Source organism: Neopsephotus bourkii, unplaced genomic scaffold (assembly GCF_033783945.1).
Source record: "Neopsephotus bourkii isolate Nb327-2 ecotype Australia unplaced genomic scaffold, CSIRO-AGI_Nbou_v1 NB_1637, whole genome shotgun sequence".
NCBI classification, from domain to species: Eukaryota; Metazoa; Chordata; class Aves; order Psittaciformes; family Psittacidae; genus Neopsephotus; species Neopsephotus bourkii.
Window position 1 is genome coordinate 9083042 of NW_026902112.1, and position 15167 is coordinate 9098208.

At 37.9% G+C, this 15167-nt stretch overlaps 1 protein-coding gene across 5 annotated transcripts in view; it reads right to left on the reverse strand.

The window, feature by feature from the left end:
* TRAPPC9 (trafficking protein particle complex subunit 9) overlaps positions 1–15167 on the reverse strand; it is a 498862-nt gene that overhangs the window by 432280 nt on the left and 51415 nt on the right. For all 5 annotated transcript variants that reach the window (XM_061374152.1, XM_061374153.1, XM_061374154.1 and 2 more), the window contains 2 exons: positions 12409–12554; positions 8044–8129 (listed from right to left, as the gene is read on the reverse strand). In XM_061374152.1, coding sequence (XP_061230136.1) covers positions 8044–8129; positions 12409–12554 — 232 coding nt within the window. The remainder of the gene's footprint in view (positions 1–8043; positions 8130–12408; positions 12555–15167) is intronic.

The following is a 15167-nucleotide window of genomic DNA, read 5'->3' on the forward strand; positions in this document are numbered from 1 at the left end:
AATGTAAATATGATAAACTGATAGGGACTTCTGAATATTTTTTAATCCACCTACATACTCTGGAGTAGAGCCAACTCCACATTAAACATTGCCAGTATGTTTATCTAGAGAGTTTTAGAATGTCCCTCAGTGGTAGTGTCTAAGAGAGGATTAGGTAATTTAACGCAGTCTTTAAACCGGAAAGCCCTTCCAGTTAAAACTTTCTCCTAATACTGCATTGGACTTATCTTGAAAGAAGCAATACACATCATTATTTTTCCATTACTAGCTAATTCCTCAAATTAGCCAGTCTATAAAGTGCCTACAAACATATACAAAACACTACTTACAATGCCATTGTGAAACCATAGTCAGATCACTTCTCTCAAAAATATGGGAAGCTCCTCATTAACACATGGTCCTAATTAGCCCAGTTTTCCTTCAGGCAAGGGGGACAGGGAAGCAGTGAGCGAGATTTCTCCACATCCTTACTCCTCTGCTTCACATTTTTAATCAAGCTGGATGTAAGGACATACATTTATATACAACTGTTTCACTTCTTGCAGTATAATCAGTCTTGTGCTCTTACTTAGTAAGAATTAGTCCCCCATCCTCCACTATCAAACTGAATGGAGGGGGTGCATGGGAAGACATAGCCCTGAAAACCCTTTAGGGTCCTGTAAAGGAAAAAATAATTTGAAAGGTGGCCATAAACCAGCACAGCCTCAGGAAGTTCATCTAAAGTAGCCATATGTGCACATATACAGGCTGCCATCTGACCCCAAAGATGCCAGTCAAATCCTTACTGCCCAACTAAGAGTTTTGAGCTATGACACTTATGAGCTCCCTTACTTACTGCAGGGAATTAGGGCTTGGAATGGATCCGAGAAACTGGAGAAACTAAAGACCACAACCATGAAAGTAAATAAAACAGGGAAATGACCTGAGAAAAATTAAATCAGTGGTAATATTTTTAAAGGCTAATGGTCAAGGCTCAGGAGAATCAGTGATTGCAGCCCACATGTGACAGAAAGCACCTTCACTGCCAAAGCATTTAAGAGCAGTGCACTAACAGCAGGCAAAATCCAGACAAAAATCAAGATAAAGAGAGATAGTAATAGACAAAAGGCCACATGAATGCATCTGGAGTAAAATCATCCAAAACATGCATGTGCTTATGGATAAGAAGGAAGTTACTATTAAGAGTATTAAAAGTGATGGTATTAAAATGATTTAGTAATAGTCAAGAAAAAGAAAATGCTATCTTCAGTGTACATAGTTCCCTAACCCCTGAAATGATATCAAAATGACACCCTTGGATCATGCTGATTGCAATAACAGCATGTTGATCCCAGGTACCTGCTAAAGCAAAATAAGTCCTCAGCACAAGGTATTTTTCTCACAATGCATTAAGAATGCATTCTCAGTCTATTCTTTAACAACAAAACCCATGAAAACAAAGAGATTTTCTATAGAACTAATGCAATGCAAATGCCAAAACACCTACACTAAGCACAAACTATGCCTGGACTAGAAATAAAACAGCTTCAAACTTATTATCCCATAAAAGAGAACAGAACATTCACTTCTTTCATCTTAAGAGTTTTAGTATTCAGTAGAACTTTAAGTTTTTAAAGTAAAGGTATTATGAAAATATAAAAACTCACTGAAATGGACAAAATCCAATATAAACCTCAATTAGGCTTCTGAGTTCCAGATATAAACTGAAATCAAGATGCTTACTCTTAAAACTTAACCCACACAAACAAGTTTAAAAAGACAATGACAGATCTACAATGACGGAAAGACATTTCCAATAACGCCGTTTGCTGAATAGCAGGAATCAGCAATATTTGCCCAACATTGCCCTCTGGTGCCTAAAAATTGTTTAGATTAACAGTGAAAATCAAGTCAAGGCTGAAGTACTGTCGCATCCTTTAGCCAAACATATCAGACATACAAAAGAAAGGAAATAAGTGCTAGATTTCTTTCCCCTAGAGGCTTATTCCTTATTTCAAGTAATAATATTTATGAATTGCTTAGTAATCATTGCTCTTTCTGATCTTATAGGAAAAGTTACCCAGATACAAGACTTTCTTCAGGGAATATATGAATCATACACACATACAAAAAACTATCTTATATTTCCTTGCATTCTTACAAAGCAATTTAAACTGTCTTAGTGAATATATGCATGCTATTATCACAGCATGTCTTTCAATCACTTCAAACTGCGATTTAGTTTTAGAGTAACAAAACGACTTGGATGCAAATGGTAGCATTTGGGGATGCTGTTAAAACAATACCAGTACGTAGCTGCTTTTTTTAGGCTTTACTTACCAATCCTGAAATACAACCATTCTTTTTTTAACGTAACACTGCCTTCAAAGTTAGTTTTTATGCTGAATGTGCTTTATATAATGTCCTCAAATACTTTACACAAAATGGTTCAGAGGTTTATTTAAAATAAAGATTTCCCTACTATTTCTAGTAAGGTTATTTTAGGCAGACCTAGAAAACACCAAACATGATCATTTTTATCCTTCTCCCCCTCACCTTTCTTGTGCATATTTTTGCCCAATATAGCTTGAACTGAATGCAGTGTATCAGTAAGTAAATATCCTCTCAATATGGCAGGAGCAGTATAAAGATGTGTATTCACTAAAGAGTGGTTCATGGAAACAATTCGAATGATCATAAACTAAGTTATGGGACTGATTATAAAGACTTATCAAGATTTTAGATGGTATTTTTCAACCTTAATGTGGAGTTCTTTGCTATTATAGTTTGGAAGTTTACAAAAATGAAGTAATCTAAAATAGACTCTTACAGCATCATTAATTAAAATGCCACACTTAAGATGTCTTCAAATAAATAGAGGGCCCAAACAGAAGAACCACAGAACAAAGACTTTCTGTTTGAATAATGACTTCACACTATAAATTACATTATCCCTATGGTGGAGCAAGTTGAGAGGAGACCACAAGGATGATAAGGGGCTGGAGCACCTCCTGTATGGAGACAGGCTGAGAAAGCTGAGGCTGTTCAGCCAGAAGAGAAGGCTGCGTGGAGACCTTAGAGCAGCTTCCAGTATCTGAAGGGGGCCTATAAAGATGCTGGGGAGGGACTGTAGCAATAGGACAAGGGGTGATGGGTTAAAACTGAAACAAGGGAAGTTCAGGTTAGATAAAGAACTTCTCTACTGTGAGGATGGTTGGGCACTAGAAATGTTGTAGATGCCCCATCCCTCAAAGCCAGGCTGGACAGGGCTAGCACTAGATGGATCTTGCAATCAGATGATCTTAATGTCCTTTCCAACCCTAACTATTCAATGATTCTATGTTTTGGGGTAGTATTTTTTGTTCTATAATAATTGATTAAATACTGATAATATTTATGAAACTCACTGCTCTGCATATATTGTAGCCTTTACAGAACCAAGGCTCTATCTGCTACAGTAAGTGCGGAAAAAATCCTTTCACTCAATAAATAACGGTACCTCAAACCTTCTAATCTTTTTTTCTTTCATCCTCTTTTATATGAAATTTGAGAAACAAAAGAGGAAACAGTAAAAACCTTAGAGGACTTAACGCACCTTGCAATGCATCTTTACATTCATTTTCTATTAACAGTAGATCTCACTAGACCATACTTTCTTTAACTTCAAATGTTTGTCCCAGGGTACAAAAATATCCATCAGAGATTTCCCAGATTTATTTTTGAAGGCCTGAAATCTGAAGATCATTTTTTCCCCCATAGAAAAATGTCTTAGTAACTGCAAGAGATAGAGGCTCTCATTCACATACTTGAAGGAGTTTATGCTGAAACCAATATTCCTGGGGAAAAAAGTGGTATATAGACTTAGAGCTGAACACCACAGCTCCAGTAGGAACCTTGGGTGGCATGGTTTAGTGTGAGGTGTCCCTGCCCATGGCAGGGCTGTTGGAACTGGATGATCTTAACGTCTTTTCCAACCCTAACTATTCTATGATTCTATCCCATGTTAACTTGGGCTCCACCACCAGGACAGCAAAAATAATCTGTTTAATCCACTGAATTCAAAGCTAGTTAGGCTCAGTTTTGTCACACTCTCACTCTTATTTCAGATACCTGCTCAGTTTCATTAAAGCACTTCCTCTGATCATCCCAATGGCCTCCCCAACTTCACTTTATCAACTAAAATACAGTCATCAGCCTGAATCCCTTCCACATTTAAACATATTCATTTGTCATTTTACAAACACCATTGCACCTTTCAATGGATCAGTCTTCTAACTACACAGACAATAACATGAAATAGAAGAGTAACACAGAAATGGGACACACATGAAAAATGGCTACTTAAAGAGAGTCCAAAATCTTGAATATGCATGACAGAGAATAAACAGTAGGAACAAGAAAGGCAAAGTGCTTTGAGAGCAATAAAACAAAAATTCCATCAACTCTGCATATAGTACAGGGCTCATCATCTAAGCAACACTGATCGAAGTCTTGTGCCCAGAGTCTCATGTCAAGTCTAAAAATTCAATTTCTTTTATTTCAAATACCTCAATTAAACTACATGTACCTGGCATTAATAGTTCAAATAATTCGAAAAGCTAGAGAAGTCTTTCAATGGGGAATCATTCTCCTTAATGACTCAGGCTCAATACTAAGTTGTTTACCATCACAACTTTCAGCCATAAACCCCAAGAAGACACACTGGGAAAAGTATCATGGTAAAAGGTTGGATCAATGCTTCCAGAATTCATTTAACATGAAATGAGTAAGCAAACAGAACAAGAAATCAGAATTGTAACATAAGGAGGAAAATTAGCATAAAGCTGTAAGACTACAGATTTCAGGACAGTTACATGATGATTGACAGTGGACAACAAAAAGGGTAAAGAACAAAGGCAATCAAGCAATGGAGAACTTTTAATACTGCCCATTATTGGGAATAAGCCTGAATGAGTAGTCACACTGCAAAGGTAAGGTGCTGAGTCAGAAGGAAAAAGGCTATGGGACAAACAAGCTGAAAGTCCCACTGACAGAAAAAGATAACACTTGCTATGAGCGATTCTGTGAGACTAATATAATATAGTGTGATACACGATGAGAAATCAGACAACAAGGCAGCATGGGGACTGCAGGCATGAGTACATGTTAATAATAAAACAAAACATCTTAAAATATTAAACAATGCTTTGAATTATTAAAACAAAACCAGAACAGTTTATTCTTGTGATAAAGTAATAACTAATCCCACATTCTAGAAAGCTCACAGATGATACTGGAAAACAAGAACAATCTAGGCTGGAAGGAAATGCTAAAGGTCCTCCTGCCCAGCTCACTGCTCAAAACAGTCCCAGCTTGGATAGTAGTTTGTTTTTCACTGCTCAAGTTTTGAAGATTTCGCTAGGTGGAGATCCCATGCTCTCTCTGCGCAACCAGTTCTAGTGTATGATCACCCCCATGACTGGAAAAAAGGGAATTTTCTATTAGGAAAGTTTTCCATTGCTGCACCAACTCTGACTCTTACACTGGGCACCTCTGTAAGAGTCTGATTCCATTTGTACTACACTTTCCCACTTTGGAATCAAGGAAAGCAATAGGAATTACTCCAGTATTCCTCTCCTCTACAAACTCAGCAGATGTAGCTCTCGAACCTGACCTCATGTGTCATACACTCCAACCTGCCAATCACAGAATCATAGAATAGTTAGGGTTGGAAAGGACCTTAAGATCATCCAGTTCCAACCCCCCTGCCATGGGCAGGGACACCTCACACTAAACCATGTCACCCAAGGCTTCGTCCAACCTGGCCTTGAACACTGCCAGGGATGGAGCATTCACAACTTCCCTGGGCAACCCATTCCAGTGCCTCACCACCCTCACAGTAAAGAACTTCTTCCTTATATCCAATCTAAACTTCCCCTGTTTGAGTTTTAACCCATTACCCCTTGTCCTATCACTGCAGTCCCTAATAAAGAGTGTCTCCCCCCAGCATCCCTATAGGCCCCCTTCAGATACTGGAAGGCTGCTCTGAGGTCTGCACGCAGCCTTCTCTTCTCCAGGCTGAACAGCCCCAGCTTTCTCAGCCTATCTTCATACAGGAGGTGCTCCAGTCCCCTGATCATCCTTGTGGCCTCCTCTGGACTTGTTCCAACAGTTCCACGTCCTTTATATGTTGAGGACACCAGAACTGCACACAATACTCCAGGTGAGGTCTCACAAGAGCAGAGCAGAGGGGCAGGATCGCCTCCTTCGACCTGCTGGTCAGGCTCCTTTTGATGCAGCCCAGTATACAAGGTAACATCTTGGTAACACTGCTGGACTGACACAAGTATGTCAGTATTTCTATTGTACAGGGAGCTCAAAACTGGCATTGGTTCTAAAGATGTTGTCTCTCACATGCCAAATTGAGGGGAATAATTACTTTCCTCAACATGCTGGCTACAGTCTTCCTACCACAGACAAATCAAGCAAAATCAACTCATTTCTACCAATGAGCTGACACGAGCGCACAGCAGAAATTCTCAAAGCACTCTATTTATGGAGCACTGACTAAAGAGTTACGTTAATCACTTCAATTATTTGTATCTAGTTTTTGTGCCTGCTTCCACCTCTGCTTACCAATGAAACTAGAATATTAATTCAAAGACAGAACTTGATCACGCTAACAGTAAGAATTATTGACACTACTACAATTAATTTTCTCAGGGAATGGATGGAATGCACATCTATGCAAATAACTATTCTGAGTTCTTAAGTGTGTGTAAGCACTCATAAGAAATTTCCTCATTAAGAAATTACCCAAACACAAAGTTTTTTAAATATATAATTACATCATTATTTACACAATAGAAATTAGACCAGAAATCAAAATGTTCTTAAATAAATTCAGTCCTATACGGAGTCCTTTCTGATGCAGAGCTTTAAAACTACTTTTTCTATTCACTCCTAACAATTTGGAATGCCTCTGTGAGGGTTAGAGAAAATGCTGCTGAAGAAATCAGCGTGTCAGCTTCCAAGAATGAACTGTATTATGGTGTAAGTACAACCTTTGGGCATGTTCATTTCCCATGGAAAAACACTTTATTATATGTGCCATATCACCAGTAATTTCAGTCAAATTGTTTGACTAGCCACTGCAGTAGACCTATCAATAAAGCAAACAAACAAAAATGCTGAGCAAATAGGGACATGCTGATTCACTTAGAGAAACATAGAATCAACTAAGCTGGAAAAGACCTTTAAGATCATCAAATCCAGCATTTACTTCAGCACTGCTAAGGCCACCACTAACCCATGTCACTGAGGGACTCATCTACAAGGTTTGTGAGCAGTTCCAAGGACAGTGATTCCACCACTGCCCTGGGCAGCCTGTTCCAGTGCCTGAGCACCCTCTCGCTGAAGATATTTTTCCTAATATCCAATCTAAACCTCCCCTGGCATAGCTTGAGGCCGTTTCCTTTTGCCCTGTCACTTGTAACTTGGGAAAAGAGATCAACCCCACCTCACTCTATCCTCCTCAGACAGTTGTAGAGCGCAATAATGTCCCCCCTGAGCCTTCTCTTCTCTGACTTAACAGTAGGCTCTAAGAGACAGGGTTTATTTTTTAAAGTAATATTAAAGGTAAATATTTAACATAAAGGACAACACTGGATTAGGACTGAGTGAAAATTAAGTTGCTTTGGTAGTTGGAGGACTTTTTACCTTTAAATTAATTGGCATCAAGACGAATGGAGATTTTTAAACTACAGTGGCAAATATATACTAATTTGGGAATATAATTATTACTTGAAAACTACTATATAAATTATGTAGCATGAGTTCTAGTCAGTGCAGAAAGGCAGATAATTGATTTATGGGTCAGTAACAATAAAACATTTAAACACTGAGTAGCAGAGACTTTCATTTCAATACCTCATCACCAACAAATATGAGAGAATTGACAGTACTGCACTGTTGAACTGAGGTTATACTGAGGTAAATGGTTCTTTTAAACTATTTTAGAAAAGTCCATATGAGAATTGTTTTCCAGAAAAATAACAGAAAGTGGAGATTTGGAAAGATACTTACCATGTTTTCTACTCGAAGCTCAAAAGGCATAGGGTTGTACACCATCAACTGAACTTCACATACATCTCCCTGGACCCATTGGAACTCTATATGAAATGATTATAAAATTAATGCAGGAATTAACCTAATCACAGCGTCAAAAAAACCATCATCAGCTGAGCTGTCAGACTGATGTATTATCTTACGTTTTAAATTAACATCTCCATATAATCTTCACAACCCAAGTCCTGTTCACATGCACTGTGGGATATAAGCTATAAATCACAGGCAAAGCAATAGGGTAAATAATAGTAATAGTGGTTCAAGAACCCAACATTACATTGGCAAAATTAACTCGGGCATCCATTCAAAGCAGTACTTACACATATCCTTAATGTTAAACACTTAAAGTCTTATGTACTTGGAGTTAGGTAGAGAGTACACATTACCTTGGATATTTAACTCAGATAAGCAGCAACTACATGAGGAATGAACACAACAGGAAGAAGGAAACTGAAAATAATTGGAACAAATCTTCATACAGGCACAGCTGATGATATGGAGTAAATAAAAGATCCTTCTACATTAAGAAGGAAACAACTACTCACCAGCAAGTGCTACCTTAGTTTTCTCCTATTAAATTTCTTTGGGAAATACTAAATAGATGCTGTGGGAAGAGAAGATGACACTAGGTTCTATGGATACAGATTTTCTGAGGCTGACTAAATGGAAGACTTAAGCATTAAGAAATAAGGTAACTTGTGAAAATACTTAGGAAAAACAATGAACAAAAATAGACCAGGTAATAAGATCAACTGAAAGTATGTATTTCACAACAAGAGACAGAGGTTCTACTTTAAAGGCACTTCATCCTGCCAAGTTCCAAATTTGGGTGGGTTTTTTTATTTAAAGAGGCAAGAAGTTTATGGAAGTGTTGGCAGCAGCAGGGATGAAAGTTCTAAGGAACTGCTCAATGCAGACAGATTATTTTACACCAGCACTTCATAACCTTTTCAGCCCACAAGGTCTTGTCTGCCTTCCATATTTCTCACAGCTAACCACATGCACCTGACATTCAGACTTAAACCTGAACGTGATGAGATCCTCCATACAAGCTGAGGACCTGCAGTCCAAATTAAACAAAGGTGGTTTAACCGGTTTGGTTACATTAATCATGACTATAAGCTAATCTATAACATTAATGGATTAACCTTTACTAGTTTACTCAATTTTAACATGTGTTACTCTTTTTTACTAGGATATTTGAAAGTGTCCAGTAAAAAATACATATATTATTAAGACTGTAATTCACAGTTGAAACCATCTGTTCTCTAATTGTACATTCACAACCATTTACTACCTGATTACATTTTGCAAGCAATATTAGAGAGCTCAAGGGAGATGTACTTAATGCTAATGTTTAACTGCAATTAATGGTAGCGGAAATTAAAAACATACATTCTGAGCTGTTAACAAGTTCTACTACTATGAAAGCTGAAAAGCAAAACTGATGATTAAAACAAAATGTTCAAAAGCACAATTCTAAGGGATGTTCTCTAAATTTCTTTTTATTTAACTACTTATTAATGTCCACAATGTCCTATGCATTCGGCAGTCCCCAAAAGAATCATTTACTCCTCAAAAGAGGTATAGTACAGAGCTTCAAAGGGATCTAAGCACTGAAGCCCCATTATGCTTGACTGAATCAACATAAGCACTTGTAGCAGCCAAAGTAGGCACTTCAGTGCTTCTAAATCAATTTCTACACTGTAAGAACTACCACAAGATTGGAATGTTTTTCCTGAAAACGCTTTCATCAATATAACTGTGTAAAAAAGCGATTCTGGAAAATGAGAACATGTCAGAAACTATTGATTTCATCGAAGTATTAAACACAAACCACTGATTTGTCTGGTACTTTAATCTGCCTTTCCTTCCAAAAAGAAAGGATTCTAGGATCATTTAAATTTTACAGGTATGATCCCTGGAATATACTCCCTGGCAGCACAAGTGATTTTCTTCTCTGCCTTGCCAATCAGAGACAGGGGTGCAGGCAGAAGTCAATCCATCATGCAGATTAATACCTGCCTTCAGGGCTTGTATTGTCACTGGGGCCTTGATTTCTATGATCATGGCAAGTCCTTCAACAAATACAGCCTAATGGGGAGAGTCAGGATTCACTACCAAGAAGAGCAGGAGAACCTTCACTAGGGGCTTGGCTGACTTGCCAGTCTTGCTTTAAACTAATGAACTTGGAAGGGTAGTGTCCAAAGATGTGACAAGTACAATGCCCTGCACCTGCAATGACATAACCAAAGAGCCCAGTACAGGCCAGGATCTTTAGATGGTTGAGGAGCAACTTTGCTGAAAGGAGCAGGGGGTCCTGGTGGACAAGCTGAACAGGAGCCACCAGCATGCTGCTGCAGCAACAAAGGTGAATTGGACCCTGGGCTGCATTTGCAGGGGCATTGCTAGCAGAGATGTGATCTTCCTACTCTACTCAGCCATTGTCAGGCACACCTGCAGTACTACATCCAGTTCTGGTCCCCACAGTTCAAGACAGATGTGGACAGAATGCAGTGGAGTGCCACAAAAATGATCAAGAGGATGCTGAAACAACCACATAAGGAAAGATTGAAGGAGTTAGGTCTCTTACTCCCTAGGGAAGAGAACGCTCAGGGGGAACTTGTCAATATCCCAGTACCTACAGGCTTGCTACAAAGAAGATAGAGGCTCTCTTCACAAGGAAACAGATGGAGAAGGCAAGGGGCAATGAGTACAAGCTGCATCAAGAGAGGTTTCATCTAATAATAAGAGAAATTTCTTACAGTGAGAATGATCACTCACTGGAACAACCTCCCCAGAGATATGCTGAGTCCACATTATTAGGGCTTTTCAAGATGCAACTAGACAGGGTGCTAGATTATCTTGTCTGGGCTTCCTTTCCTATGAAGTGTTGAGATCTCATTAGCTACTTCTGGTCTCCTTTCCAGAAGATGTAGCTACCCCATGCAAAAGACACCAGGGCAATGCTACAGAAGTGCTTCCCTAGGGGAAAAGCTTTCGAAAGGAAAGGAAAGGTAAAACCAGGCTATGTGGTCCTAGGTAAACAGCTATATTTATAGCATCTAATATAGGTATGACATTAGTTGCCAGATTCACTAATGGAGCTACATTATGCATTCTTTCTGCTTTAGACTATCAGCATTTTAAAACAACAAAGAAAAATTTATGTCAAAATCAGCAGGTTTATTTCTTATGACAAGCATACAATTAAAGCAATTTAACCAGAAAATAATTATCCCATTTATTGTTTCCAAACAGAAAAGCTTGAAAAGCTGAAAGCATTTCCTCAAGACTTCCTAAAGAATTTTGTTTTGCTTCGGTTTGTCAGCAGTACTTGACTTCCTTTGCTCTAACAATAATTTAACCAAAATATGGCTTACATACTTCCATGTAAGAAAAACACTGTTCATTTGTTAATGGCATTGCTTTTCATTAAATACATGCAATTAAAATATTCTCATTAGTTTCAAAGTCCATTAAATTTCCCATCTCCTTTCAAAGGAAGTATCTGATTCTATTTTGTATATTCCTTTGTTTGCAAAACTTTGAACGAAACATTAAAGGCTTTTAAAAGTGAACACACTGTGTATGTACTTAAAAAGACAAATGCTTTACAGGAACACACACAGTTCAGACATCTCCTTAGGCTAAATAAAAATGTAAAAGGAGATACTGCCCTGTAGAATACAAAACTCCTATGGTACACAGAGCACATATACAAATCCGAACTTGAACCATTTCACAAAATGCAGGTTAAATCATAATAAGATACCAGCTAGATGCATTTTTTTCTCCTGAAAGAGATAAACTGAAAACCGATTTTAAAATCCAAGCAGTCTAACACTGGGATTCCATAGGTGGTGAACGATCTCAGGCCAGTTTCCTACAGATTTGCATCTTTCATCCAAGAAACTGCAGGTCCTTCATCCTTATTTCTTCATGTTCATCATGATATGCTTATCAGAAAAGGAGAAACCCCAGCAATGCATCTATCGTAGGGTTACACATGTTAACTGGCTAAGCTGGCTACTGCTGAACAGAATGTGTCAGAAGTAAGTTTTCCCTGATTTCTCTTTTGCTTGAGATGGAAATAAAAGGAGTTTATCTCCTCTGAAGATCAATTTGATCATCTCTGAGACTTTACTCCTCTTTTGAATGTGAAACTGTCTCACAGAAAACAAAGCCTTGCTCCTTCAGGACTGTAGGCTAAGAAGCTGATTATTTCCAACACAAGAAAGGAATGTACATATTTGCTTTCCTTGACCAAGGAAGATTTTCTAATTTAACAAAACAATGGAAAATGATGAAAAATATTCTCACCTATTTTCTTACTTCTTTCTTCCCCACGACTGTGCGCAATAATTGGAGAATATATGAAGGGGCTTTTGGTTGACACATTCTGACCAAGCAGACTTTTCACTTTGTGAGGTCGGAGACTGGTTGGGAGGTTCAAGAGCTTCACCGATCTGTTGAGTAAAAATCATTTTATAATGTTCTATTTTATAATAGCTGGTTGTGTTAAAAATGAACTGATAAATACTAAATGCCACTCTGAGAACTGATTAATATACATGAAATAGAAAACGTTAAGTAAACACCTGCAGTACAGAAGAAAGTAATACCATCCCAAGGAAACCAAAGACAAAGTTTCTGAAAGCTCTCGGAGAACAAATCCCAAAGGAAAAGCATTTTCTGTAGAAACCAACAAAACCAAACCTCACCAGAGAGGTGATTCAGGAGCTACATGGATAAGTCTAGCTAAAACCCAAGGAGACTTCTAAAACCAATTAAGAGGCCAAGTGCAAGAATGCAGTAAAACCCAAACTTCTTCAACAATTAATTCCCTTCTTCCCCCCTTTCCTACATTCACCTCCCACTGGAAAACTTAGCTCCTTGGAATTCCTTCATAATGCCATAATAAATCAGAGAGATTATAAATGTTACAGTACATGATTAAATTCTCATGTTTTATGAAGTGCTTCAAATACTGTGACAAGAGCACTGGAGCACTAAGAAAGAAACCTGCCTTTTTCCATAGTAAAGGTCATAGGAACAACTTAAAACTGCTTTAGAAAAATGTAGTATAAAATAAAATCACCTAGAAACAGGTTGCCCAGAGAAGCTGCCCCATCCCAGTAACTGTTCTAGGCCAGGCTGGATGGGGGTTGAAGCAACCTGTTCTAGTGGAAGGTGTCTCTGCCTGTGATAGAGGGTGGAAACTGGATGAGCTTTAAGGTCCCTTTGAATCCAAACCATTCCACGATTCTACGATTCTGTAAGTACCTTCACTTTGAAAAGCAGGTAAGTATTCTTTATTAAAACAATTTTGTGTCACTTACAGGATAGTGCTGAAGTCATTCACTTGCCAACCCTACAGAATCTTAGCTTACTGCAAAACAATGAGCTGTTATTGAGAGCATGAAAAGTCCTCAGCACAGTTACAAAAAGTACATGCATACAAGAAAACCAAGGCAATGAGCTACTGCTGAAAAATAACAAAGCTGCAAGAGTAGCACTACGCAGATACGTTATCTCTCCAATATTAAACACCTGAGAAGAAGTTACTAGATAACAATAAAAGTATCTTGGAACAAGAAATAAATTACATTCATATATTATCTGCTGGTGATACTGTCTGCATCATAATCAAATGCAAAATAACAGATGTGAGACTGAAGAATAAAGAGTAACTGTGACAGATCCCTGAATATTTCATATTTTAAAATCTTTTCTGATAGAATTCTGCTAGAAATTAGAGTGCAACTTAAAGCCAAACAAAAGAATGATACTTATTTGAGGAAGCAAACATTAAATTTGGTAAAGCGCTAATAAAAAGCAATCTTAATTTATATAGAGAGAAATGCTTCAGCTCATCCATCATTATTATATAAATACTGACTGTTTAAATCAGTATTTATATAAGTTTTAATAAGCTTCATCTTAATGCATGACAGTGGAAGGAATATCTTGAACCACATCAGCTGTACCCTCACGGGTTATACATAGAACATGGCAAATGATTTAACTTCTTTGTGTGAAGAGCTTCAATAATGCACATTTCCTAGTCCCTGGCCCAGCCGAACTGAATCCAAATGAGTGACAATTAGGAATTACAACATAATTTCACCAGCTACCCCAAAAGATCTATATCTTGCATTTGGAAAAAGTTGTGTTAACTAAAAATAACTTTACTTAGAGGGGAAATGGGTATAAACAGAAAATGCCAGCCTATGAAGTAGACAAAAGGAAAATAAAAAATGGCCCCAAGTAAATCTAAAGTAGTAACAAAAGTGTGTAAAATTTTTTCTTCATTTAAGTATATTAGTAAGAAAATGGGTTTTAATAACAGGTAAGTTATGCAAATGAGAAAAGTGACATCTTATATATTAGAATAGAAAAGCAATAAATTATTCTGGATTTTGAGAAAATACCAGATGATGATTTCATACTATGCTATAACGAAATACTTCCCAATCCAACATGCTTTTAATTTATGAAGCTTCATTGAAAGAACTAAAAATTCATCAAGGAGCTTTCCAGATTGCTCTAAGGATGCTGGAGAGGGCCTCTTCATCAGGGACTGTAGTGACATGGCAAGGGGTGATGGGTTTAAATTGAAACGGGAAGTTCAGGTTAGATACAAGGAAGAAGTTTTTTACTGTGAGGGTAGGGAGGCACTGGAATGGGCTGCCCAGGGAAGTTGTGAATGCTCCATCCCTGGCAGTGTTCAAGGCCAGGCTGGACAGAGCCTCTGGCAACATAGTCTATTGTGAGGCATCCCTGCCCATAGCAAGGGGTTGGAACTGGATGATCTTAAGGTCCTTTCCAACTCAAACCATTCTATGATATGACCAAGCATCTAGTTAAAAGACACGATGCACACCAAAAAATGAAAGACTATAAAGAAGACTACTTAAAGAAAGGACAGGTAGATATTACATACTAGGTTGACAGGAGTAATGGAATATAAAAGTTTTGCCAAGCCGTATCTCTTATTGCTTTATAGGCAAGGGGGAGAAAAAGGTAACAGTGTGACTATGTTCCAATTTCACTGTTGCATTTCAGTGTTTTGACAGTAT